This window comes from Pecten maximus, chromosome 5 (genome assembly GCF_902652985.1).
Source record: "Pecten maximus chromosome 5, xPecMax1.1, whole genome shotgun sequence".
In the NCBI taxonomy this organism is placed as follows: domain Eukaryota; kingdom Metazoa; phylum Mollusca; class Bivalvia; order Pectinida; family Pectinidae; genus Pecten; species Pecten maximus.
Genome location: NC_047019.1, coordinates 6,967,638 through 6,995,620, shown reverse-complemented (window position 1 = coordinate 6,995,620; position 27,983 = coordinate 6,967,638). Strand labels below are relative to the sequence as shown.

The 27,983-nt window shown below is 37.3% G+C and overlaps 2 protein-coding genes across 2 annotated transcripts; one reads left to right on the top strand and one right to left on the bottom strand.

Moving 5' to 3' along the window:
* Window positions 1-6: 6 nt before the first annotated feature.
* Window positions 7-8,366, bottom strand: LOC117326993 (small RNA degrading nuclease 3-like). Its single transcript, XM_033883802.1, has 10 exons — window positions 8,273-8,366; window positions 7,060-7,720; window positions 6,058-6,227; window positions 5,228-5,396; window positions 4,822-5,033; window positions 4,112-4,217; window positions 3,123-3,229; window positions 2,600-2,774; window positions 1,146-1,261; window positions 7-631 (listed from the first exon to the last, which is right to left on the bottom strand). Exons 1-10 carry the CDS (start codon window positions 8,357-8,359, stop codon window positions 512-514), a joined length of 1,923 nt encoding a protein of 640 aa, XP_033739693.1. The 5' UTR covers window positions 8,360-8,366; the 3' UTR covers window positions 7-511.
* A 1,894-nt stretch (window positions 8,367-10,260) lies between these two features.
* On the top strand, window positions 10,261-27,529 carry LOC117326992 (PRKC apoptosis WT1 regulator protein-like). Its single transcript, XM_033883801.1, has 6 exons — window positions 10,261-11,014; window positions 13,645-13,761; window positions 16,888-16,931; window positions 22,467-22,983; window positions 25,241-25,345; window positions 26,758-27,529. The coding sequence occupies exons 1-6, from the start codon at window positions 10,643-10,645 to the stop codon at window positions 26,857-26,859; spliced, it is 1,257 nt and encodes a 418-aa protein (XP_033739692.1). The 5' UTR covers window positions 10,261-10,642; the 3' UTR covers window positions 26,860-27,529.
* The last annotated feature ends 454 nt before the right edge of the window (window positions 27,530-27,983 follow it).

Sequence of the window (27,983 nt, the reverse complement as noted above, 5' to 3'; positions counted from 1 at the left end):
CATGATAAACATAACAACAATTAATTTTATTTGTCATATTTACCAGACATTAATCAACGTCAAAATATCAAGTCGCCACAACCGAATGCTGGTATCGGTGACCCACTACAGTGAATGGCTAGTAATTATATATATAATTGTCACTGATACGCAAGTCCAGGGGAATCGGACTCGGACCACTTTAACCATAAATAATTTATAACTGTGTTCAGTACACAGGTGTATGCTTTTATGTATGCAGTCTTTCTCCAATAGCAAATGGCTATCCTGAATACCAGTCCTATGGCCCCTGGAAGATTTGGGAGAAATAGCATCCTGGAATTTATTGCAACTGTTATTAATTCAACAGATTTCAGCATAAATATCCAATTTCCTCAATCACAGCTCCAATTTCCTCAATCACAGCTCGTCCCTTATAGGACAAATGTTTTCCTTTTTCAAAAAGAAAAAGAAAGAAAATCACAATCCGCTTCCGAGTCAAGTCTACCAGGATTAAATTCCGTTAACATTTTTACGGGATAATGTAGCCGATACGCTTTAGCTCCGATATACAGAACCTTGCTGCACTTGTCTTGGCCATTCTGGTTGAGGGCTTTGCTGTTCCTTGGAATTCTTGATTTTCTATAATTATCTGTAAAAAATAAAAAAAAATAAAAATAAAACAGACATCAACTGTGTTAAGGTTACATCATGAATGGTCACTAGACTTGTGATGTCATTTACTTTTGTTGGACTTATTACAAAGAAAATATGATGATCTAGAATATGACATGTCAGAATGTGTCTGTCTCTAAACATGAGCTTAACCGAAATATACAAATAAACACTTTTATACTTTTGTCAAACAAGACTAATGTATTTGGTTAAGGCTTTGTCCTTCGATAATCTGCTCCTACATTTTTCAACCAATGTCTCAGAAACTCTGTAGGCATTATAATAATCATCATGTTACTTGTATTTTCCTGATCATCATTTTGACTTGACCATGCTTGCGGAAATTATAGCCTTTTGTTAACTTCAGCATCTGAATCTTGTATCGAGATCTACTCCCAGTTTTTTTTCTGACCTGGTATATATATAACTGTACAGCTATGAAACTTGGTAGTTATAATTATGATATGAAGTAGTTTTTACAATCCTTATACCTTGCACACAAACAGCTTTCCCTTGGACATTTCTGTCAGCTTATACACTGGTTTTCCCCACTTCCTTTGTATACAGTAATTATGGAGGAACTGTTCAGGAAAGTTTTCAGCCTCCACTGGAAATGAAGATAAAGAAATTTAATAATACCAGTTTAATAAGTGAAGTGGGGGCTCACCCAGATATTTATTTCTCCATGGATAAATAGAGTTTGTTATGTGATTGTATAATTACGTAAATACCTGTAAGATATTTTCGAACTCAATAAGTGGTTAAGTTTGACCTTTGACCCTTTCATCTTGACAGCCAGCAATTATTCATACAATAATAATAGTTGGCATAAACAGTCATTAATTTCTCTTTTATTACGATTATGAGAGTCAAGCTAAAAGATTGTGAGGTATTCTTTAAATTTAATTATTCAACGTGAAAGTCATTTCTCTAAAAACTGGATAAACAAATGTAAAAATAATATACTTCTCGCATGAATATCGAGACCCTATGACTATAATGTCTTAATAACCTCAAGAAACCTCCAGGCAACCAACATTTAACCCTTTCAACCCTAAGAAACTTTAATGGACTCTGCTATTTTTTCATAGTTTGAAGTCCAATATGGTCAGTAGGGGTGAAAGGGTTAATATATTTTTATTTCATAATCTAAATATTATGCTGCAATAAATCAGTCTTGGATTGTGGGTAGTTGGATGAACACCATTGCAGAATGAACTTGTGTAATACCAGTATTTTTGTTGTCTGTTGAATACTAGGCAGAGAAATACAATTTGGTATCAATAAAATCTGTTGACCAGTTAAATTATTTAGACATGATTTTAAACTATTATGGTAATTTTTCAAGGCGCAAAAATAATCAAATTATTCGTAAAGCAATGATACATATTGTATACAAAGATACAGAAATTTCATTCTAATGCTAGAACTTCCTACCAGATATTTTGTGTTAGCTGTAGATAGATTTCAAGATCAAGAATTTAAAAAACCCATTTTCTGAAAATATCTGCAAAAACATTAACAACCATAATAAGGGAAAATGTTGTGGCTATGTTTTAGACGTCTAGCTATGTTTTAAAATGTTGTTTTAATATATTTTTATTTCAATTTACCAGTGATATTGTTCTTTAATTAATTGTTGAAGTCTGCTGTAAGTCCTGAAAATTTCTATGTTATAGTCAAACCATGATCGATCATAAAAAATCATGATCAATAAGTCATAATTTGAGGTAAAACGACTAATCATCGATTAAATCGATTAATCGGGACAACACTAATGATTTGAAAACTTGTGATGTGAGTATCATGAAACTGCATAAATTATTATAAAGTAATGATAATCATTGAAAAAATTATAGTACATTTCAAAGACAGACAACACTACTGTTATACTCAATCATTTCAGGATTTAAGAAAGAATGTCCTATAATGTTAAATCACTTACATGAACCTGCCTTGCTTTTGGCCTCGTTGGTGCTGATAAAATGTTTCATTACATCCATGTTGTCGTCGCTGGTGGATCTCTGATGATGTAAAAAGAAGGACTGAGCAGCTTCCGTTTTGGCCTTGGTTTTACTAGAGCAAGGCGCGGATTGATATTCTTTTCCACTTATCATAACCTGCAACAAATCGGTTTTAATGGTGAATTGTATGTACTCCCAAAATATCGGTAATAAAGATGAGTTATACTCCAAAATGTCAGTTATAATGAAGAATTATACTCCTAAACCATCAGTTATAATGATATCTATTTATAGTAACAGTGACCTTCACCTTTGACCTTTTCATCTAAAAGAGAAAGTACTCTTGATGAGGAAGCTTATACCCGATAATAAGTGTAAGATCTAGTATAATATATTATATTATCTGAATAACACCATACCCGATAATAAGTGTAAGATCTAGTATAATATCTGATATTATCTGAATAACGGTGTTGTTAGTATCAAACTGAACACTTTGTTTACCTTACAAACAAACTCTCCTGACTGTTGTAACTCAAAACGGTAATCCAGCTTCTCCCATCTCATCTTCAGAGCTATATTATTCAACAACAAGACAGGGTTCAATTCCTCTGTGAACATAAAAACAAAATATTAAGAATGACACAGATATCCAAAATTATTTTCAGAGAGAAACCAATAATGTACCTTTCATAGGCCTTGGTCACAAGTAGTGACTTCCAGAAAGAAAAAAAAAGTCGACAGACATGATGGACGTCCAACTCCATGGCATTAAGGACTCTAGAAAGGTTGTTTATAAAAGGATTTTAGATGAATAGTCACAGGATAAAATAAACAGTTAATATCATTTTACCAATTCGAAAAATCTCACAGCAGAATTCTAACAATTATGTGTACCGTAATCTAGCAGGAGTAATAATGTGATATTGATGAATACTTTGTTCAAAATCTTCATTCAAAATTAACAGAAGCAAAAAAGAATAGAAGAAGAATGAATTGAAACTAATTTTTTTTTTTAAATGTACTTGCTATAATGAGTTGTGAGTTTCATAAGCATCAATTCAAAACAAACTAATGCTTAGGACACAAAATTTTAAGAAACAATAACTTTGTAATTAAGGGGGTATGAACCTTGATTTTTGCACATTGTCTTAGTATGACCAATGTATAAACCAAATTTTATCATCCTAGTTTAAATGCATACAGATTAATGCTCCAGACACAAAATTTTATCAAAGGGCAATAACTCTGGTAAAAAGAGGTTGTGGGCCTTGAATTTAGTATGCTGCACTTTGCCTTATAGTAACTGATGTACACCAAGTTTCATGATCCTTAATTTACTGTGGGCAAAATTATGCTTCCAACACGAGAAGGACAGACCGAAATACTGACAGGTACGTAAAGCAGCAACTGGACTTCCCTGAAAATCTTTTTGGAGAATAAAAAACATACACAGCTTGCGAACACATTACATTGAGAAAATGAAACATTACCTTCAGATTTTTCAGGTAAAGAACTATCCTGGTTTCCCTCCAGCTTATCACTCTCCAACAAATCAGTGTTTACCAAGTCACTAGAGACATTTTTCATCTCGTGGTCCTGAAAGAGATGGCAAGAGCTATTGGAGAAGAGCATAACTCACCGACAGATGGTATGTCTTTTCGGGATAAACTTCAAATCAATCAAACGCCTGAAAAGGCTGACTAGATACATTAAATCCTTGAATTCACACAAATATTAAATTTTCAATAAAAATGGCAACAGGCTTTGTAATACATACTAAATATCAAAATAAGAAATTCAGAAAAGTAACAGAAAAAATAATATCAAAACCAAGAATAATCATAGACATCAAATTTCCATGGCAATGGTTTAAGCATTTTTCAACAAATCAACAAATTCAGAAAGTTTATACTCTTAAGATTATATAGCAGAATTAAATTTTGCAAACTAAAATCTGGCATATACTACTGTGTTTGTGTTACCTGAATCTTAACCAATGCCCTCTGGTCCTGATTGTACATCAATGTTGTGACAATCCATTGTCAATATTCATTGATTCGTGAATATGTCTGAGAAGTAAGTTAGCAAGATATGTCTGAGAAGTAAGTTAGCAAAATAAAGTATTTGTAAAATCCAGGTGTACATGTACACCAGACATGGTGACAGGGCCAGAGAAAACTTGGGCTACCCAATAACATACCTCAGGCCAAAACTTGTCATCTAGATATTCTGACAGTTCCTTTTCTTTCCCACTTCCTTCAAGCTTTGGCTTTTGAGTTTTTGCGTCGTTGTCCGAATTACATTTGGGCAGCATTAAAGACTCCTCCCATTCCTGTCTGACCAGTTTGAACACGTCCATGGTAGCCGTAGCATCCTCAACTGAACAATGGGTGTTGGACTGTATTCGCCTCTCTAAAAATTAAAAAAAAAAAATCGTGGTTACCAGCTTAATATGCCTCGACTGATCGAATCACACTTATCGGTATCAGTCAAAATTTAATAAGTTACTGTTCTGTTAGAGCAAGTACTGCCGTACAAAAACACAAAATGGATGCACGTAATAAATAGGATATATAGAGAAAAAATTAATTCAGAAAGAGACTTACTAAGAAGATACCAGGCGAGAAACTTCAGAGCAAGTTTTTCACATCCTACTTCCTTTGCCTTCTTCCTCAAACCCTGGTAACTAAGAGTGTCTCTGATCATGTCTCCTGGGTGTTCTATTTTTAGCACATTCAAATCATTGTGGAGACCGTGACCAACTAAAATTTTGTCCTGAAAAAAAAAAAAACAATCAAATCAACAACACAGCAATTAATTTTAACGTTAACACAACAACATGTCTTGATGGTATTTAAAATAATGCTTGGAGTTGACTGTTGAATTGTTTAACTTTTACAGGTGGTCATTGTCGGGACACAACAAAAAAACGATCAAATTGTACACATAAAAGTTATGGCTTCCAGGAGTGAAATCCTTATTTCTACAGATGTTAAGTATATATATTAGGAGTTTTTCAATGATGAGTTTTAATTCTTGTGTCATAAACTCAAATGGCTGTTGCATTTGGAACCATGCAGACGAACTATGGTAAATTCAAGGCATAAAACTGTGATAATGGTCATTGTTTAATACATATTATACTCAATAACTCTGGGCAACGAAAATGATACAAACCCCCTCAATCAACATGCATTTGTTCAAAGTACATGTATTCTCATATTTGACCAATAATATAGTACATATGAAGTTTGATCAAAATCCATTTAAAATGAAGTTGCTAAAGTGATGATTTTGTATAATTATATTTATTAACTGTGAACTTGACCTTGGCAAATTGAGAATAAGATATTTGTATATCGCCAACATAACACTTCCAAGGCCAACAGTTCTCGAACCTTTTTATCAGATTTCGCAGCTTGTACTCCATATTTACCTTCAGTAGATCTTTCACCGCTTTCTGAACGACTTCAAAAGGGATACCATTGGTCATGTGACCAGCTGTGATGCCACTGTAGCGTGTACGATAGTCAGTAATATATTCCTCGGGACAACTGTACATGTCGTAAACCACATTTCCATGAAAATCCACAATACTACAGCGACCTTGAAATGAAAACAATACATTAATAGCTAGCATACCATGTTTTGTGTATAATATCCGAAATGCCCTTATAAAACATAAAAGTCTGTGTATACTAAATCTATTCACTTGACCTTTTTTTATACCTCAAGGATATATCCAAAACTGATCGCGAGTTTATAGGAATTTTTATCAAATAATTTCTGCAGCTGTAATATAACACATACTTATATTGTGCATACTGAATTTTCATTTGGTTGTACTTTTTTGTCTTTAAGGCTAGAACCATTTTCATTGTACTGAAAGTAGTCTCGAAGACTATAAATATATAATCCTTATGCAGCTAGCTTATATAGCCTATATAGCTAAAGGGCCATCACATGCTCCACCTTAAAACCATATGTCAATGCATGGGCAGGTACATGTGGTTGGTCTTAATTAGGAGACGCACGATACAATCCCCTGTTGATTTGACTTCCTTACAGAGTATCAAGGAAGATACATGCCCCATGGGGCTGAAACCATATCCAGGGAGTTTCCTACAATTTTTCAAATACCATGCAGGGCCCATTGAATTGGGAATTTCTATGCCACAAAATGTGGCATTTGAGTAAAACAAAAATCATACAAAAAGTGACTTTAGTTTCTATTGTAGGAAAATCCCTGATATCACTTGTTCAGGACTGTTGATGGACTTAATTAAGCTATATACTCTGTAGATCTACAGCACAGTGATTTTAGAGAATTCAAAGCTCATCAAACGATAAAATATAGGGACTGTGGGAGATATGGAGAGACTGATCATGATCTGAAACTTTTAGAAATGTAAAATTTTATAAATTCTTTAGGTTATACCTAATCTGCTGATCGATCCTTTAAACCCGACTCCAACAAATTCACAGTCCAGAGCTAAGTACTGGTCCGGGGAAGGTATTGATTTTTCATTCCTTGTTTCTTCATCTCCATCATTGTTTTGACAAGTTATCTCTGACATGGAAGAATTTGTATTCATTTTTACATCACTGTATTTTTCATCTGCATCTTTTGGCTTCACATCACTGTGTTTTTCATCAGCATCTTTTCGTTTATCATCATCAAGCATTTTTTTCTTTTTGTTTTCAATGTGATGATTAAGAATTCTTTCCAGTCTACCTGACAATTTCCGTTTCTTTTTCTCCTGTTTTGGGCCAATATCACCAGATGTCTGTGAGGGCTCAGCGGGACTGTCATTGCTATTTACCCTCAAATCATTTCCATTGTCACAATTTAACAGAGAATTTGGTTTTATTTGAACATCATCATCAACACACGTTTCATTAACCGCTATCACATCTTCACATTTCTTCTGGAATCTACGTTTCATTTTGCGACGTATTTTAATCATGACATTTTGTAGGTCTATTTCATCAACATCACTGTCTGCAGCCAACATAAAAGAGGGTTCCTCCATTGTAGTTCTAAAGTAATTGACCTGCCACGTCTGATACCAAGGATTACAGCGAATCACTTCCTTGAACTGGAAGAAAAAAGGAAAACAACCAGCATTAATATCTATTCTTTCGGTTTTAGATATATTATTTTTCATATTTCCCAATGATTAATAAATTAACAGATCATTTAAGACTTCAATAACTTAAGTGCAGACCACCTCCACTTTCCGGTAAAGTTCCCAAACTACATAAAATGTAGTAAATACTCTTTGCTAGATGTCATTTTTATGTCAATTCGTGGCCCTTTTCACCGTTTTTTTGTTTCCAACCACATTTCTCAGCACATTTCGGTCATTACCATATTCGTTGTAGTTCATGAATTATTTAATGTAGATCTACTAACGAATAGGGAAGGCAACAGGCACTACAATACCATTCAAGTGTGAGTACATTGATGTAGTATACTATGCAGTAGGCATATATAGTCTTACATCCACGATGTCAAAGTTGTTGACCAGATGAATTTCACATGTACACTGAACAGCTGACGATCAAGATAAAGGTTAACATATACTTAGCCCCTTTGTCATCAATGTGGGGTTTATGATAGAGAGCGAGTTAAAACATTTGGATACTACCTTTATATATCTAATGTTCCTTTGTAACGACCACAGCTGACTGATGACTCGCGAGTTACATATTTTACTGTGCAATCTTACTGCCATGCTTCGTATAACCCATGAAAACGCTTGATTTTTCTCGTTCAATTCAAACGTTTAACAGATACATGGTATCGGTATATACCGCAACAGTGTCTACGACCGGAACGTCCCGCTTTCGCGGAAATTGCCTGATTTTTTAATTCTCTCACTTTACCTTCTCGATAACATGCTAAATCTAGCTTTTTTGTGAGCCAATATCACCCGGTGAATATGGGAACGATCATATTCGTCTCAGAGTACCAGGCAGGGTTGATAATAGGGCCAATCACATTCAGCAGAATGACCACGTATTTATCGTAATTTTTTTTTTTAATTCCACTCGCGTAATTTTCCTCGCTTACAGTTTTTCTCCCTTAACTGGACACATCGTCAAAATTTCAGTATAATATGAGATGACGTTACGAGCTGACAGTTGTATTTACTAAACTTTATTAGAAATGATAACCATATCACATTAGAAAATTTGAGACTTAAAGACAATCTTCATCAAATATCGCTTTCCTGAGAGAAGGGAAGTAACGGGGGAGAGATAAACTCCATCATACCAAACGATGGAAACATTTCTGTTTGATGTCAAACTATGAAGTTTCAATTCTTCAATAGAATTGTTACAAATGCAAACAGCCATTGTTTTATTTAGACGTTTAACCGATTACAAAGAAATAGAAAAAGTCAAGCAATCCGAACAAAAGTTGTCAGGACGAAAGTTTGGGTTCTGATAAAAATTATCTTAAACGGAGTGAGGCAGAACTGTGAGGCCACATGTAATTTATCAACTTCGCTAGCCAAGGGTGTTCAATACGATACTCTTCTCCAGGAGAGTATCGTATTGAACACCCTTGGCTAGCGAAGTTGGTAATTTATATGGCAATGGCCAATAAGTGATTGCGTTTTCCCGAAAGACTGAAACAAATTCAACAGTAGATCTTATGTCATAAAGGGTGTTTGTAGCTGAAGGTCAAAACCATAAAACAAAGAATCAATATTAGGCTAGTCTTGTTCAGTATGTTCAGGAAAGACCCAATACCTCGTTATATTCTTTGGTAGTACGGAGTCTCGCTTTCAGTGCCTAAGTTTCGAATGTATCCTGTGGATTAACGAAATGTTATATAATCAATTGATAAAAAAAATCTGCCGTGTGAAACTGCGCCTACGCGTTTATATATATATATATATATATATGTTATATAAACTGTATACGTCTTGTTTAGGGCGTAGCCCCGATTTTTTTTATGAATATTTCTACCCAATATATCCTTAAATTAGCAGTGCTATCTGATGATGAAATTCTTGCAAAATAAGGTAATTTGGCAATCTTAGTAGTCGGCGTAAATTGATCGTCAATATTTTCCTTAAAATAATGACATTGAAAACAAAACAATGTAAGAAATTGTTTAAATTCATTAATTCAATTTGAGACCAAGATCTCATTTGGTTTAGAAATCATTTTGGTTGTTATCAAGTCTAATTGGTGCGCTGACACGGAAAAAAATCCAAAAACTTCACTGCATCAAAATTCAATTATTATAACCATGCAGATTCAACTAGATATAATAATGATCTTGCATACAATGTGTTTAGAAGATCTCGTTGTTCCTGCTATTAATTGTTTAGGACAGACGGACCACGGGAAAAAGTGCATGGTTTGAAAAAAATGCAGCTATTAATTCAGTACACTAGAACCTATATACATGTATATAGCTATATATGGATGTAAAGATTAAAACCCCATGTATGTATAGAGATAAATTAGTATCAGGGATAGGCTAATAGCGTTCATGCTGGGCCTCTATGGTATTAAACGGCTTGTAATATTTGTCTGAATGTATGGCAAAACCGCCCACGCAAAGTGTGTGTGTGTGTGTGTGTGACGATCGATAATTTATTTTAGCGGCACAAGAACCCTACAATGAATCAGAATTACAATGCCAGTCGATTCAGCGTAAACCGTACCAGTTTATCCCGATACAATGCAATATATTTCTAAAAGTGTTTTTATTTCAATACACGGAAATATTGGCAAATATGACGTAATGCGGTGTCGTTGGCTATTCAGGTGCGAAATGAAAACGAGGCAGTATACACACTGTGCTACTGTTGAAGAGAGTTAACGGAAGCCGTGTGGTTAAGATATGTCTGACAGCTCAAGGGTTTGTACTCAGACAGACGGAACCATCAAATAGGACATGTATCACGATGGACGCTTCATGTAGGTCAGTACTGACAAAGCTGGACTCTTGACACTTTTACCTGAATCCGAAAGTCCTTTCATTCATTGATAACAACATGGCGTCAAGTTCGGTGAGTCAGGAGAGTTTAGATACAGATGATTTTGCAACCAGTGCCCGTAAAAGTAAAATACGTACTCTACGTGCCCGGGGGTTGAATCCGCTCCCACGGAGCACGGACCGAGAGAGAGAGGAGGATCCATGCGACCGTGACCGGTTTGATGAGGACACGGATACTCCAGGCTGGGGGGTCATCCCCGAACACGAATCACCATCCCGGTGTTCCGCCGCCAGCCGAACGAAGGACAAGCGCACGCGCCCTAATCACCTACACAAGGGAAAGTTGCCCAAGGATAAAAGGAAGCTGAGAGAGAAGAGAAGGAGTACAGGTGTAGGGCTAGGAGGTCTGGCTCACCTAGCATCTACAGAGGTAAAAAAAATGTGATCAGCTGATCACAGCACTAATTTGAGTGACAGCTGGAATGTGTTATAATGAGCTGGAGGTTACGGTGATGTAATCAGGTGATGGTGATGTAGACAGGTGATGGTGATGTAGACAGGTGATGGTGATGTAATCAGGTGATGTAGACAGGTGACGGTGATGTAGACAGGTGATGGTGATGTAGTCAGGTGATTGTGATGTAGACAGGTGATGGTGATGTAGACAGGTGATGGTGATGTAGTCAGGTGATGGTGATGTAGACAGGTGATGTTGATGTAGACAGGTGATGGTGATGTAGATAGGTGATGGTGATGTAGACAGGTGATGTTGATGTAGTCAGGTGATGGTGATGTAGTCAGGTGATGGTGATGTAGACAGGTGATGTTGATGTAGACAGGTGATGTTGATGTAGACAGGTGATGGTGATGTAGACAGGTGACGGTGATGTAGACAGATGACGGTGATGTAGTCAGGTGATGGTGATGTAATCAGGTGATGTAGACAGGTGACGGTGATGTAGACAGGTGATGGTGATGTAGACAGGTGATGGTGATGTAGACAGGTGATGGTGATGTAGACAGGTGATGGTGATGTAGACAGGTGATGTAGTCAGGTGATGGTGATGTAGACAGGTGATGGTGATATAGACAGGTGATGTAGTCAGGTGATGGTGATGTAGACAGGTGATGGTGAGTAGACAGGTGGATGTGAGTAGACAGGTGATGTGATGTAGACAGGTGATGGTGATGTACAGGTGATGTGACATGATGGACGGTGGATGTAGATCAGGTGATGGTGATGTAACAGGTGATGTAGGACAGGTGACGGTGTGATGTAGACAGGTGATGGGTGATGTAGACAGGTGATGGTGATAGAAGGTGACTGTGATGTAGACAGGTGATGGTGATGTAGACAGGTGCTGTAGTCAGGTGATGGTGTGATGTAGACAGGTGATGGTGATATAGGACAGGGATGTAGTACAGGGGTGACTGTGATGTAGACAGGTGATGGTGATGATAGACAGGTGATGTAGTAGGTGATGAAAGTTGATGTAGACAGGTGATGTAGACATGTTGACGGTTGATGTAGACAGGTGGTGATGGTGATTGATGTAGACAGGTGATGTAGTCAGGTGACGGTGATGTAGACAGGTGATGGTGATGTAGACAGGTGATGTAGTCAGGTGATGGTGATGTAGACAGGTGATGGTGATGTAGACAGGTGATGTAGACAGGTGACGGTGATGTAGACAGGTGATGGTGATGTAGACAGGTGATGTAGTCAGGTGATGGTGATGTAGACAGGTGATGTAGTCAGGAGATGGTGATGTAGACAGTTGATGGTGATGTAGACAGGTGATGGTGATGTAGACAGGTGACAGTGATGTAGACAGGTGATGGTGATGTAGTCAGGTGATGTAGTCAGGTGATGTAGTCAGGTGATGGTGATGTAGACAGGTGATGGTGATGTAGACAGGTGACGGTGATGTAGACAGGTGATGGTGATGTAGACAGGTGACGGTGATGTAGACAGGTGATGGTGATGTAGACATGTGATGGTGATGTAGACAGGTGATGTAGTCAGGTGATGGTGATGTAGACAGGTGATGGTGATGTAGACAGGTGATGTAGACAGGTGATGGTGATGTAGACAGGTGATGGTGATGTAGACAGGTGATGGTGATGTAGTCAGGTGATGGTGATGTAGACAGGTGATGGTGATGTAGTCAGGTGATGTAGTCAGGTGATGGTGATGTAGACAGGTGATGTTGATGTAGTCAGGTGATGTAGACAGGTGATGGTGATGTAGACAGGTGATGGTGATGTAGTCAGGTGATGGTGATGTAGTCAGGTGATATAGACAGGTGATGGTGATGTAGACAGGTGACGGTGATGTAGACAGGTGATGGTGATGTAGTCAGGTGATGGTGATGTAGACAGGTGATGGTGATATAGACAGGTGATGGTGATGTAGACAGGTGATGTTGATGTAGACAGGTGATGTAGATGTAGACAGGTGATGGTGATGTAGACAGGTGATGGTGATGTAGACAGGTGATGGTGATATTAATGATATCAGGAGTACAATGACTCTCTAGGTATATCACATTAACCTGATGTTTATACAGAGTACAGGTGACTCCCTAGGTATATCACATAAACCTGATGTTTTAACAGAGTACAGGTGACTCCCTAGGTATATCACATTAACCTGATGTTTATATAGAGTACAGGTGACTCCCTAGGTATATCACATTGACCTGATGTTTATATAGAGTACAGGTGACTCTCTAGGTATATCACATTAACCTGATGTTTATATAGAGTACAGGTGACTCCCTAGGTATATCACATTAACCTGATGTTTATACAGAGTACAGGTGACTCCCTAGGTATATCAAATTAACCTGATGTTTATATAGAGTACAGGTGACTCCCTAGGTATATCACATTAACCTGATGTTTATACAGAGTACAGGTGACACTCTAGGTATATCACATTAACCTGATGTTTATACATAGTACAGGTGACTCTCTAGGTATATCACATTAACCTGACGTTTTAACAGAGTACAGGTGACTCTCTAGGTATATCACATTAACCTGATGTTTTAACAGAGTACAGGTGACTCCCTGGACGAAGATGATGAGGACCCGAAAGGCTCCACCGAGACCAAGAGAAACACGTCGTACAATGAGATAATTGACGAGGACAACCCTCAGACTCCCTCCGATGTAAGTTTCTGATATCTTTTGAGTGGTGCTAATTAAAATGAACAATTGTGTAGCTAAGTTTGATTGCTGGTTTTTAGCTCACCTTCCTGAAGGGCAAGTGAGCTTATGCCGAGTCTGTCATCCGGCAGACTGTCCGTCCGTCCTATGTCCCATTTAAACAACTTCTCAATAACCAAGTGTACGAGGGAGTTGATATTGGGTCTGTAGCATGCTGGGCTAAAGTGCTACCAAGTTTGATCGAATGAATGACCTTAACCCTCATTCAAGGTCACAGGGTCAAATAGGCTAAAATCTTTAAATGACTTCTTCTCAATAACCAAGAGGCCCAGGGACTTGATATTGGGTCTGTAGCATGCTGGGGTGAAGGGTTACCAAGTTGTTCAAATTAATGACCTTGGCCTTTTTAAGTTGAGAGCAGTCAAATAGGCTTAAATCTTTGTATGACTTACTTTCAATAACTGACACGTCCAGAGACCTTATATCTGGCTTGTAGTGTTCTTGGATGAAGGCTAGAAAGTTTGTTCAAATGAATGACCCTTATCATAATTTAACATTGAGAGTTAAATTGGCCAAAATATCTAAAAGACACCTTTTCAAATAAAAGCGAGGCCCTGAGATCTTATATATGGTCTCTGACATACACTTGTTCATAATTTTGCTTATGTATGAAAAGGATCACTGGATAGCAGATGAGCGATTCAGGCCCATTGGGCCTTTGTTATCTATTTGCCTGTGGTCTGTCCATCCCATTTTCAGTTCTTGTTGTATAATAGCCTTCAGGAGCCGCTGGTACAGCCGTATCTATGCTTTACGAAAATTCCAAGTTAGTTATAACCAGCTTTTAACTCTATCAGTACTGTTGTCGACTATTCGTAGTTGACATAAAATGTTCTCACTTTTCCCCGTTGTCGACTATAGTCAGCATAATTTCAAGCTCCATCTTCCCCACTGTCGACTATAGTCGACAAGCTAAGCTGACATTATGTAAGTGTTTATTTGTTGAAAACAACACCTGACACATAGAGTTATCCATGCAATTACATATGAAAGGTGTTCAAGAAACTTTCGACTTTTGAAACAAACATTTTGGTTCATAAATTTGTGTTTATTTCGTTCAGGTTACGTTTTTTTTTCCAGTTAAAGTCATACAGGTGACATTTTAGGTTGTTCAGGTTACGTTTTTTTTTTCCAGTTAAAGTCATACAGGTGACATTTTAGGTTGTTAATGTAAACAATATGGGGGCTTGCTACATTTTCATTTTAGATATCAGTGCCTATGATATTTCATAGTGTTCAATGCGACATCTAGATCTAATTTAGTTAAATATTTCTCAATAATGTACAAGAAAACACTAACCTTTGTGTTTCTATATGAAAAATAACACACCAAAATTGCACACGTAGTCAGCCATTTTGTTTAAACTTCCGGGGCCTAATAACTACTTCCGGTACAGAATCCGGAAAGAACACAAAGTACGGAAAGAGTTGAAATAGTTCATACCATCAGAAAATTGTTTTCATTTTCACAATATTCCTGACACTTTACATGAATATCTTTTTCAAACATTTTCCAATTAACAAGCTCAAGTCAAGTTGATTACAAACCAACATGACACCATGCATTATAAGTGAATCTATTCCGCCAAGATGATTCGGATAACGGACATCATAAAAGATCAAAAACTTAAAAGGTCAAAAACCAGTTTTTTTTAGCATGAAATCCACATAGATGAAATCAAAATCCTTCCAACATACCTTTTGCAGGTCATAACCACAGGGGCTTGGCACGATTTTCTTGATACTATATACATATATATATAGACTATCATTTGGAAAATCGTGCCAAGCCCCTGTGGTCATAACTATGATATATAAAGTACAGGTGATCACTACATGTAAAATAGCTGTCATGTAAACCTGTCTGAATTTATTCCCAATTTTCTTTATTCAGTATTGGTGAATGAAATTAACAAAAAAAATTGAGTTTGAAATATTTATGAATATACATTTGTACCTTTGGGAATTTTTTACAATTGAAAACATGAAATACACACACATGATTCTTTTACAATGGCTATCGTCATGATCTAGAACTAAAACTACTTTGCCAATACAAGTTATGCCCCTTTTCCCTATTTTTCCTAGTTTTCATGAAAACTTTTCCATTTTGGTAGTCAGTCCACACACTGTCAGAAGTTCTACACCTGTGCTTCTGTTTTGATTCAGATATATTACCTTTTTTATGGCAGTTTTTAAGTTCCCATCATTAATGGCAATCGTTAACTAGTTGCTTTTGAAAGGTAGTGGCCACTTTGTGGAACAGCTTAACATCTGTTACCAGTAATTAAAAAACCTTGGTAAAATTCAAAAAGGAGATTAAAACTCAACTGAATGTGTGCTTTTTAGAGTCTCGCATAGACATCCTGTACATGTTATCATCTAGTTGCTCGAGACAATATATATTATATACGTCTACATTGTGTAACACCTAAAATATTATTATTGTGAAGCACAATTGAGTAATTTTGTAAATTAGATTGTGGACTATATAAATATTGTATATCATTAGTCCTCTACCAGTGAAACCAGGATTGGGGTTCTGTAGTTTTTTTTACATATGTCGTCAGGGCTTTTTCTCACTGGTTTGGGAAAGGGCCTTTTGTCTCATTTTGGGAAGAAAATTGGTGAATTGGGAAAAATTTTTTCAAGAGTAAACTGCAAATTTTGGGAATTTGGCTAAAATGTGAAATAATTTCAATTGGGAATGGGGCCCATTAACGGCCCCAAAAAGCCCCCAGAAAAAGCCCTGGTCGTGTATGCACGTACATATATACCTACATAATGCCAAAGCTTCCTTGGGGGATTTTAATCAAACTTTACAGAATGATAAAGGACCATAATATCTCGGATTAAGTTTAAGGGGGGGTTGTTGGATTAAAGTCTCTGTTACTATTTTTAGAAAATTGTGCTAAATGTTCATCAGACACTTGTAAAGGACTTTAATAGCTAGCAGGGGACAGTAGCGGATTGATGTATTGCTTAAGCATGATTTATAATATTAGCTGTGTTTGACATATTGATGTTGACTAAATAATTAATATTTTTCTTCTGAATTTTGTTTTTTAGGATCACCGCATTCCAAAAGGTTTCATTTCCAGAAGGACTAAAAGGTCAGAAAATACCTATACTTGTATATAATGAGTTGATAAGACCTTGTTACTTTGATCAAATCTTAATTATTACAAAGCTAATACTAGTACATATTCTTTTGTAGAAGAGTGATGTACAGAGGAGCCCACTTATTTGCATATCGGTTATTTGAATATCCCGCTTATTTGCATAAAATTCTCAGGTCCCGATTTTTTTCTTCTTTATCTTTGTATTTTAATCCCGTGTATTTGCATCGACTAAAACACCGACTCCCGCTTATATGCATAAAAAATTTCCAAAAAATCGAAAAATTTTAATTGATTTTAGGGTATTTTTGTGATTTTCCCGTAATAAAAGTTTTATGAAAAGTGTTTTTAACTTACATATTGATTCGACACGATGTACAACGTTATCTAATCATTGGTTCCCACTTCGTCAAAACAGGTTATGTTCGATGCATCGATATCGACATTTAGTTATTATCCAGACCATATCAGTAGCATTGTGAAGAAGAATTACTGAATAAAATATTGATATGTCTCATCTTTTGATGAGATTTGTTTATTTATTATAACATCGATCCAAACCTGTGTTCTGTGCACTTGAACACTCGCTGAGGCAGGTTGCGATCGCCATGATTGTTTACTAGGCGCGTTGCATTGTGGGGGCATATGTGTAAGGAACGACAACTCTTTGTGTGTGTGCGCCATTTTCCAAAACAAACCCAAACGACAATGCACATCTCACGGTCATTTAAGACAGTCTATTGCTTAAACAGTTCATCATCTATGATCAAACAACTAATATACTCATAGCAGGAACAAAACACATCTCAAGACGATAATGAATGTTTATTGAAACGATCACATTGTACATCGGAGTGCCAACCCACGCGTGTATGACCGATTTCGGACCCACAGACTCGGAATGACAAGTAGTAAACGATGAAGTACAAATGTATATGCAAATATTTGTACATTTACAAAGAATAACAACCCATTTATTTCGTATCTACTCTTATATTTTAAATAATGTTTTTTTTAAATATGTTTTTAATGCAAATAACGTAAACAATCATATAGCGCCCGTTTTGAGTACCTACCTGACGATCTACATAGTGTATAAGAGGGGCCAAAACCCAACTCCGCCTATACGAATACTCCGGTTATTTGCATATTTTGTCATGGAAAAAGGGCTATGCAAATAAGCGGGTTGCTCTGTATATATATTTATGCTGCTGATGATTTAACTTACTATCATTCAGGTTTTCCATTTTAGTACTTACATGAAAACTGGTTCTTTACATAGGTTTTCAAGGGTTAGAGATTTATTAGCCCACCTTTATGAGATAGTGGGCTATTCAAATCTCACATGGGCCATCATCACTCGACTAGTTAGGCCTGGGTATTAGTTATATAACTAGTCCCTGATCAATCTACCAGTGTAAGACTAGTTAGGCCTGGGTATTAACTAGTCCCTGATAAATCTACCAGTGTAAGACTAGTTAGGCCTGGGTATTAACTAGTCCCTGATAAATCTACCAGTGTAAGACTAGTAAGACCTGGGTATTAACTAGTCCCTGATAAATCTACCAGTGTAAGACTAGTAAGGCTTGGGTATTAACTAGTCCCTGATAAATCTACCAGTGTAAGACTAGTAAGGCCTGGGTATTAACTAGTCCCTGATAAATCTACCAGTGTAAGACTAGTTAGGCCTGGGTATTTACTAGTCCCTGATAAATCCACAAGTGTAAGACTAGTTAGGCCTGGGTATTAACTAGTCCCTGGTAAATCTACCAGTGTAAGACTCAAGTTAGGCCTGGGTATTAACTAGTCCCTGATAACTCTACCAGTGTAAGACTAGTAAGACCTTGGTATTAACTAGTCCCTGATAAATCTACCAGTGTAAGACTAGTTAGGCCTGGGTATTAACTAGTCCCTGATAAATCTACCAGTGTAAGACTAGTTAGGCCTGGGTATTAACTAGTCCCTGATAAATCTACCAGTGTAAGACTATTTAGGCCTGGGTATTTACTAGTCCCTGATAAATCCACAAGTGTAAGACTAGTTAGGCCTGGGTATTAACTAGTCCCTGGTAAATCTACCAGTGTAAGACTCAAGTTAGGCCTGGGTATTAACTAGTCCCTGATAACTCTACCAGTGTAAGACTAGTAAGACCTTGGTATTAACTAGTCCCTGATAAATCTACCAGTGTACGACTAGTTAGGCCTGGGTATTAACTAGTCCCTGATAAATCTACCAGTGTAAGACTAGTTAGACCTGGGTATTAACTAGTCCCTGATAAATCTACCAGTGTAAGACTAGTTAGGCCTGGGTATTAACTAGTCCCTGATAAATCTACCAGTGTAAGACTAGTTAGGCCTGGGTATTAACTAGTCCCTGATAAATCTACCAGTGTAAGACTAGTTAGGCCTGGGTATTAACTAGTCCCTGATAAATCTACCAGTGTAAGACTAGTTAGGCCTGGGTATTAACTAGTCTCTGATAAATCTACCAGTGTTAGACTAGTGAGGCCTGGGTATTAACTAGTCCCTGATAAATCTACCAGTGTAAGACTAGTTAGGCCTGGGTATTAACTAGTCCCTGATAAATCTACCAGTATAAGACTAGCTAGGCCTGGGTATTAACTAGTCCCCGATAAATCTACCAGTGTAAGACTAGTTAGGCCTGGGTATTAACTAGTCCCTGATAAATCTACCAGTGTACGACTAGTTAGGCCTGGGTATTAACTAGTCCCTGATAAATCTACCAGTGTAATACTAGTTAGGCCTGGGTATTAACTAGTCCCTGATAAATCTACCAGTGTAAGACTAGTAAGACCTGGGTATTAACTAGTCCCTGATAAATCTACCAGTGTAATACTAGTTAGGCCTGGGTATTAACTAGTCCCTGATAAATCTACCAGTGTAAGACTAGTTAGGCCTGGGTATTCACTAGTCCTCGATAAATCCACAAGTGTTAGACTAGTTAGGCCTGGGTATTAACTAGTCCCCGATAAATCTACCAGTGTAAGACTAGTTAGGCCTGGGTATTAACTAGTCCCTGATAAATCTACCAGTGTAAGACTAGTTAGGCCTGGGTATTAACTAGTCCCTGATAAATCTACCAGTGTAAGACTAGTTAGGCCTGGGTATTAACTAGTCCCTGATAAATCTTCCAGTGTAAGACTAGTTAGGCCTGGGTATTAACTAGTCCCTGATAAATCTACCAGTGTAAGACTAGTAAGACCTGGGTATTAACTAGTCCCTGATAAATCTACCAGTGTAAGACTAGTAAGGCTTGGGTATTAACTAGTCCCTGATAAATCTACCAGTGTAAGACTAGTAAGGCCTGGGTATTAACTAGTCCCTGATAAATCTACCAGTGTAAGACTAGTTAGGCCTGGGTATTTACTAGTCCCTGATAAATCCACAAGTGTAAGACTAGTTAGGCCTGGGTATTAACTAGTCCCTGGTAAATCTACCAGTGTAAGACTCAAGTTAGGCCTGGGTATTAACTAGTCCCTGATAACTCTACCAGTGTAAGACTAGTAAGACCTTGGTATTAACTAGTCCCTGATAAATCTACCAGTGTAAGACTAGTTAGGCCTGGGTATTAACTAGTCCCTGATAAATCTACCAGTGTAAGACTAGTTAGGCCTGGGTATTAACTAGTCCCTGATAAATCTACCAGTGTAAGACTATTTAGGCCTGGGTATTTACTAGTCCCTGATAAATCCACAAGTGTAAGACTAGTTAGGCCTGGGTATTAACTAGTCCCTGGTAAATCTACCAGTGTAAGACTCAAGTTAGGCCTGGGTATTAACTAGTCCCTGATAACTCTACCAGTGTAAGACTAGTAAGACCTTGGTATTAACTAGTCCCTGATAAATCTACCAGTGTACGACTAGTTAGGCCTGGGTATTAACTAGTCCCTGATAAATCTACCAGTGTAAGACTAGTTAGACCTGGGTATTAACTAGTCCCTGATAAATCTACCAGTGTAAGACTAGTTAGGCCTGGGTATTAACTAGTCCCTGATAAATCTACCAGTGTAAGACTAGTTAGGCCTGGGTATTAACTAGTCCCTGATAAATCTACCAGTGTAAGACTAGTTAGGCCTGGGTATTAACTAGTCCCTGATAAATCTACCAGTGTAAGACTAGTTAGGCCTGGGTATTAACTAGTCTCTGATAAATCTACCAGTGTTAGACTAGTGAGGCCTGGGTATTAACTAGTCCCTGATAAATCTACCAGTGTAAGACTAGTTAGGCCTGGGTATTAACTAGTCCCTGATAAATCTACCAGTATAAGACTAGCTAGGCCTGGGTATTAACTAGTCCCCGATAAATCTACCAGTGTAAGACTAGTTAGGCCTGGGTATTAACTAGTCCCTGATAAATCTACCAGTGTACGACTAGTTAGGCCTGGGTATTAACTAGTCCCTGATAAATCTACCAGTGTAATACTAGTTAGGCCTGGGTATTAACTAGTCCCTGATAAATCTACCAGTGTAAGACTAGTAAGACCTGGGTATTAACTAGTCCCTGATAAATCTACCAGTGTAATACTAGTTAGGCCTGGGTATTAACTAGTCCCTGATAAATCTACCAGTGTAAGACTAGTTAGGCCTGGGTATTCACTAGTCCTCGATAAATCCACAAGTGTTAGACTAGTTAGGCCTGGGTATTAACTAGTCCCCGATAAATCTACCAGTGTAAGACTAGTTAGGCCTGGGTATTAACTAGTCCCTGATAAATCTACCAGTGTAAGACTAGTTAGGCCTGGGTATTAACTAGTCCCTGATAAATCTACCAGTGTAAGACTAGTTAGGCCTGGGTATTAACTAGTCCCTGATAAATCTTCCAGTGTAAGACTAGTTAGGCCTGGGTATTAACTAGTCTCTGATAAATCTACCAGTGTAAGACTAGTTAGGCCTGGGTATTAACTAGTCCCTGATAAATCTACCATTGTAAGACTCAATTTAGGCCAGGTATTAGCTAGTCCTGATAAATCTACCAGTGTAAGACTAGTTAGGCCTGGGTATTAACTAGTCCCCTGATAAATCTACCAGTGTAAGACTAGTTAGGCCTGGGTAGTAACTAGTCCCTGATAAATCTACCAGTGTAAGTCTAGTTAGGCCTGGGTATTAACTAGTCCCTGATAAATCTACCAGTGTAAGACTAGTAAGGCCTTGGTATTAACTAGTCCCTGATAAATCTACCAGTGTAAGACTAGTTAGGCCTGGGTATTAACTAGTCCCTGATAAATCTACCATTGTAAGACTAGTTAGGCCTGGGTATTAACTAGTCTCTGATAAATCTACCAGTGTAAGACTAGTAAGGCTTCGGTATTAACTAGTCCCTGATAAATCTACCAGTGTAAGACTAGTAAGGCCTGGGTATTAACTAGTCACTGATAAATCTACCAGTGTAAGACTATTAAGGCCTGGGTATTAACTAGTCACTGATAAATCTACCAGTGTAATACTAGTTAGGCCTGGGTATTAACTAGTCCCTGATAAACCTTGCAAATGACAAATTTGATTGATTTACAGTCCATCTGACCTTGAGGCTGACCTTGAAGATAACCAAGATTACGACAGTACAGTAAGTCAGTCGGAGACCAATTTGACTTTAATCGGAAAATCCGATTCCACAGAATCAAACTATGTACATAGTCCTAAGTTGGGGCATGGACGAAGTGTGTTTGTTCCAACGAATCATGTATCTCCGGAGCCTTACAGACCCTACAACTCTCCCAACATCAGTGATCCAGATTCCAGACTCCCTTCATCCTCATCAAACAGTCTTCTTGGTCGCCAGGGTAGGTCCGGATATTCCACTACTGCCTCTCGGTGGCGGGAAATGGAGCGGCACAGCTTGGATAACAAGAACTTACCTGTGATTAAACCTTTGACCTCTGTAGTAAATCGATACCAAGAACGCAAATCTGACAGTGATAATAACAGTGTTGGTTACAGTGGTTACCGTCACCATGACAGCGGGGCAGGAGTCGGCCACAGACCCTTTTTAAATCAGTCCAAAGAGGATGATAAACTTCGACTGGAGCAGGTTAGTTACTGTTATCAAATGTCATATTATGCATTGATGGCCCTGGATGCAGGGTAATATGAAGGTTTGTTTATTATTAGGGCCCCGCATCGAGAGATGCGGGTGCCCTATAGTAATCAGGTTGTCCGTCCGTCCGTCCGTCCGTCCGTCCGTCCGTCTGTCCGTTTTTTTTCTTTTGCGCCAAATTATTGACAAGAGTTGGAGGATTTCGGTGAAAATTGGTACATAGTGGTATTTAGGGAAGCCAAACACAATGGTACCACTTACAAAATCGTCTGTTGCCATGGTAACAAATGGAGGTTTCTGATTGGTTGCAATTTCGATATTGTTCGATTTCGGTGAAAATTGGTACATAGTGGTATTTAGGGAAGCCAAACACGATGGTACCACTTATGAAACCGTCTGTTACCATGGTAACAAATGGAGGTTTCTGATTGGTTGAAATTTCGATATTGTTCGATTTCGGTGAAAATTGGTACATAGTGGTATTTAGGGAAGCCAAACACAATGGTACCACTTACGAAACCGTCTGTTGCCATGGTAACAAATGGAGGTTTCTGATTGGTCAAAATTTAGTTATTGTTCGATTTTGGTGAGAGAATTGGTATATAGGGGTTTTAGGGGAACAATGGTTCACCTTTCCAAAACCTGTGTTGTCATGGGAATGAAACAGAGGCTTCTGATTGGTAGAAATTTTGATATTATTTGATTGCGGCGAAAATTGGTACATACAGGTATTGAGGGAAGCCGATTTTCGATGATGTAACATTTTACATATTGACATAAAACCACAATACACACATACATATACAATACTATTACAGTCTTCCATTAGCATAATTTATGACTTATGCAAAGTTGGTCACAATCAAACAAGATATCAACTGACCAAAGTTCAAAGTCAATGGGTCATATGTTAAGGTCGGATTGACATTTTTTAAATGGTAAATCTTAAGTTGGTCACAATCAAACAAGGTATCAACTGACCAAAGTTCAAAGTCAATGGGTCATATGTTAAGGTCGGATTGACATTTTTTAAATGGTATTAAAGATTTTGTTATGACATTATGAAGGTAAGTTGGTGTCAAGCGACCAAATTTTGAAGTTGATTGGGTCTAAATATAAAAAGTTTTAAAACAAAAAAAGGTGAAAAAAAGTACTGGTTTGGATTTCTTATACCTCAAATGACAAAAAAAGGACATTATTAAAATATTTTAAAAAATCCTTTTTTTCTGCATTGAGTTTATATCAGTTTGTGTGCTCCTTGATATTAGATTTGAAACAAATTTGAAAAGTGTAATGCTTGTAGAATTCTTTTAGCTAGCTTTTCCATACAATAATAATAAGCAGTATTGTCAGTGGCCCTATTAATGCTAACATTAATGAAACAATAGCAAAGGTTAATCAAAAACATATATCTAATTGTTTCATGTCAATATATTACAATCAGTGTTTTTCCTGGGTATTTTGGGAAAACTTCAATATGCCAAATTGGGAAAATTTGAGCGCAAACTGTAAATTACACCCAAACACACACATTGAATTTTCTATGCTAACCAATTTTACAATGCACAGTGTATTCCTAAAAACGAAACTGGGAATTTTTTCATTGATTGTGAAAAGTCGTCATACAAATGTTATTTGGAATTTTCGAGTTGATTTTGGGAAAAAATCAGGCTAAAACGCATTGAGAATGGGGTCGTTTGGCGCACCCAGTTATATAGGCAGGAAAAACACTGACAATAATTATTACATTTACCCTGAAGGGTCAGACACATAGCGGGGCCCTTTCTGACGTGTCAGTGTTCTAGTTTGTTATTTGTAATTGATACGATTCCAAGTGAAGGTGTTATTGACAGTTTCTTTTAGAAACTCTTGGAAACAGTTGGCGTGTACATTTGTTGATATTTTCGTGTTCTGAGCAATCTTGTTTTGCAGAATTTTGTCTATTTCTGCTTCTTCGACTGCATGAAAACGTTTGCGTTTCTGTTCGTCTGCCATTTGTAAATAACTGGAAGGGAGACAACTCCTCACAAAATAATGTGGGGGTCGCCATGGGGGTACGCGGTCCAGGGCGATATGATATTTGTCTCCCTGGCTCACGCGCCTCAGCTGGGAGATATGATGTTTTGTCCCCCTTCCACGTGATGCGTATACCAATCAGAACAGTGTGTGTAGTATGTGTGTATATATCACACATTGGACAATCTTGGATAGATGTATTTTGTATTTACATAAGCCATTCTGTCAATTACAGTTGCTGGAAAAAGAAAAAGAAGAAAACAGAAAATTGAAGGCGATGTTAGAATCTAAAGATAAGAAAATTGCTGAGTTGGAGAAGGAAGTATCTTCATTAAACAAGGTAAATATCACCACTTGAAACATGTCAAATTGCTACAAAAATTATGTTTCCCAAATGCTAATTGTTTACAGTATGTATGTAATCTGTAAACCTGTAATAAATATCAACAGGGGTAAATCAAGCTTTAAAGGCCTTATTCTCACAGGACGACGACATTTTAATCTTTGGCCTGCCATGACCTTGGGTGAAAGGATTCTATTTTGTGTAGGCTCATTCAACTTTCTCCAGGGGATGGGGTCCAATAGGGGAGGTATAGGGTGACGCCGTGGCGTCGTAAAAAAAAAGTCTGACACATTTTGGAAGAGCCCAATGTGGGAGATCTCCCAAATTGGGCTACTTACAGGTTGGCAACCCTGGGTAATGTAAGGATTAGGTAGATTTCTACTGTATTGGCTGAGTTGTCTTTGGAACCTAGGAATCAAATATTAAGGAAATATAGATGCTATTAACTAATGGTACTAAAAACTAATGGTACTAAATTATAGATCCTGAAAATCTTTGTATTGCTGTTATTAAGAAATATCTTGTCACCATTGCTGTCAATGTATAGGTTGGACTGTAGAGCCTCTTGTCAGCTTGTTTCATTAGGACAAAGTATTTCAGCAAGTTAAATCTCAATATATTCTCTTTCATTAACTGTGAGCCTCTTGTTGGCTTTTTTAGCTCGTCTCTTCGGAGAAAGGGAGAGCTTATGTTGTCACTCTGGTGTTGGCGTTGGTTTTTCAAATGTTAAGTTTTTGGTGCATTGGTGTTGAAAGGCATAGTAAATAATTGATGGTTAAATGGTCCCTTTGGGGATTAAACTATCCCCTGCCGGACTTAAACTAAAAGATTTTTTGGGAAAAAAACAGATTTTTGAAATTTTTAGGACTTGGAACTTTTTTTGCGTTAAGTTGAAAAATTTGGTAAAAGAGTACCTTTGATGTTACACCATCCCTTCTTGGAGTGAAACTGAAAAAAAAAACAATGTGAAAATGCACAATTTATATCGTTCCACATTTTTCAAGGGAGACAACTCTCAATAGGATAATATTTTATCAAAAAATTGAAGAAACAGCATAGTTTGTCTCCTGAATGTTTGTCACTAAATAATTTACATATACTGTATATATAAATTGTGGTTTTGAAAATTGCATGAATACACAATACACAATCTGATCAAGTAAAAAATATATATATTATTGCAATTTGCGAAACCATACCAATTAATATATTTTAATTATTTATTGACAAACATTTGCGAGACGAGCTATGCTGTTCTCCAACAGCTCTTGTTTCATTAGGACAAAGTATTTCAGCAAGTTAAATCCCAATTTATTCTCTTTCATTAACTGTGAGCCTCTTGTTAGCTTTTTTGATTGTGACAAAGTATTTCAGTAATTTAAATCCTGATTTATTCTCTTTCGTTTAAGGATCTTGAAGACTTTGATGATGAGAACCAGAAACTGGTGTTGGAAAACAACTCACTGATCCGGGCAGTGTCAAACCTCAGTATCACCAGTACGCCGGTGTAGGACGGCCGTAATCCTGTCCAAGTCTTAATTAACTTCAGTATCGCCAGCACACCGGTGTAGGACGGCCGTGATCCTGTCCGATTTTTAACTTCAGTATCACCAGCACACCGGTGTAGGACGGCCGTGATCCTGTCCGATTCTTAACTTCAGTATCACCAGCACACCGGTGTAGGATAGCCATTCTCTGTACCTCATACACAGGGCTGAGAAATGGCTTCATTATTAATTCACTGGAAAATATATGAGGGGCATGTTCACGATACAAATTTCACGTACCAGTATATTGCTTCCGGCCCATACACAGTGTAACTGTCTTTCAAGAAATCATATCTCACAATTCTTATATAATGTGTTCATTTTATTTTTTGTGTGTCAACAAGGAGCTTTATAGTAGTTTAGTTTTTATTTAGTTGTTACAGACCTGCAAATATAGATACGTTTATTATTTGTTTTTTTGTTGTTGTTGTCGTCTTATTTGTTGATAATAAGGAGTATAAAACCATATCACAACTTGATCACCTTATGTATGCCACTGTTCACAGTGAATTTTTTTGGTGAGGTTGGGGGTTGGGGTGGGGATCATATTTCATTTCTTGTCTAAACTTATATATAGGCAGAGTGTATGTATGAGATGGTTGATAAGATTTTAGATCTGTTTAGAAAATCTGCATTTACGAGAAAAAAAATCAAAATGAAAAATGTAATAATCACTGAATTTGTGGGGAGATCTGCACATTGTCTATTTCAACATACTGCAGAAATGTGCATTGCATTGCTGTTAGGTCACAGTGACCTTGACCTCAAGGTCAAGTAAGTGCCATAAAATTTTCCAATCATTTTGATCAAAATCGTAGTATACTTGCATCATTTAAAGCCAATGTGCAGTGCACTGTTGATAGGTCTTAATAATTCCAATAATTCTTGTCCGGGCGATAACTTTTGAGCCGTTAAATACATTTGTATATCTTAATGAAAATTGCTGTAGACCTAATCATCAACTGATTAAGTGCAGTACTCTGTGATTTTGTAAACCTGACCTCAAGGTCAAATATGTTTTTTTTTTTTTTGGGGGGGGGGGGGGGGGGGGGGGATTGGGCATAACTTCGTAATTGTTGAAGATATCT